The sequence below is a fragment of the Opisthorchis viverrini genome (assembly GCF_000715545.1).
Source record: "Opisthorchis viverrini unplaced genomic scaffold opera_v5_4178, whole genome shotgun sequence".
Lineage (NCBI taxonomy): Eukaryota > Metazoa > Platyhelminthes > Trematoda > Opisthorchiida > Opisthorchiidae > Opisthorchis > Opisthorchis viverrini.
Genome location: NW_008756805.1, coordinates 1 through 965, shown reverse-complemented (window position 1 = coordinate 965; position 965 = coordinate 1). Strand labels below are relative to the sequence as shown.

The following is a 965-nucleotide window of genomic DNA, read 5'->3' as shown; positions in this document are numbered from 1 at the left end:
TACGATTGTGTGACTTCTGATGGATGAGCATCCTACGAGGATAAATAGGTGACCTCCAGGCTATTTGGTTTCTCCGTGCTGCTATTAGTGCATGCCACCCAAACGTTCATACTCGCTCACCTGAAATAACAAATCACTGTTCCTTTGGGCCCAATGGCCTTGTGGTCATCGAGATCCCATCTGGCCGCAGCACGATGAAACCCAATCCGCCCAATTCCCGAGATTCGACGGAATAAGACGCGTTCCAGAGCCTCGTAGCTGGATGTTTGTTGGGCATTATTTGTCATCTGCTGCCTGTCATCGCCATGCATCTCCGTGAACATCTAGGCCAAAAATACGTGGTACAGCACACAGTCAGGTCTGTGGTATCATCCTGGATAACTCTCACGTAAGGTTCATTCGCTAAACCATCAAAATGGCATTCCGGAATGACACGTTTGACAGGCCATCAGGTAAAATGCGTGTTGCCAGTTTACTGTTTTGCTTAGTGTGTCTTGAAAGGAAAGACAGATTTATGCACTTACTGAGTGCGGAAAATGCGAAAGCAGATGAGTGACAGGCAATTAATGAATTCATCATAATTAACGTATAAAATTAAAGGTGAACGTGTGCAATTGAATAGTGATCACCACTGAATGCACAGAAACTGTGAAGAAACTTTGCGTCCAGATGGTGGACTCAAAGTGGGATATTATTTTTGGCGTCCGAGAGGGATGCCTCCAAAGAGCCACCATCTCTCTGGTGTTTCCTTAAGGATCTTCCACGTCAGAGCTGAGTAATTGTGTAATACCCTTAAGGTAGGCCTGCGAAAAGAGGCCAATCAATGCTCTCGTTGAGTCCATTGGCCCGCTAGATGACTGTTTATAAAAGCGTCTGCGGGACATAAGCCTCAAAAGGTGTTAAAAACTCTAAAAATCTTCACCACTTTGGCTTGACGGGAGGCTCAAATGAATCTCAGCTGAATC

The 965-nt window shown here is 45.5% G+C and overlaps 1 protein-coding gene across 1 annotated transcript; it reads right to left on the bottom strand.

Annotated features, from left to right (window-relative positions):
* Positions 1 to 122: 122 nt before the first annotated feature.
* T265_16081 (hypothetical protein) lies at positions 123 to 323 on the bottom strand (the record flags this gene model as incomplete). The annotated part of the gene is made up of 1 exon (XM_009179587.1): positions 123 to 323. A coding segment is annotated over one exon (201 nt), but the record flags the coding sequence as incomplete, so codon positions are not given.
* Between the last annotated feature and the right edge of the window lie 642 nt (positions 324 to 965).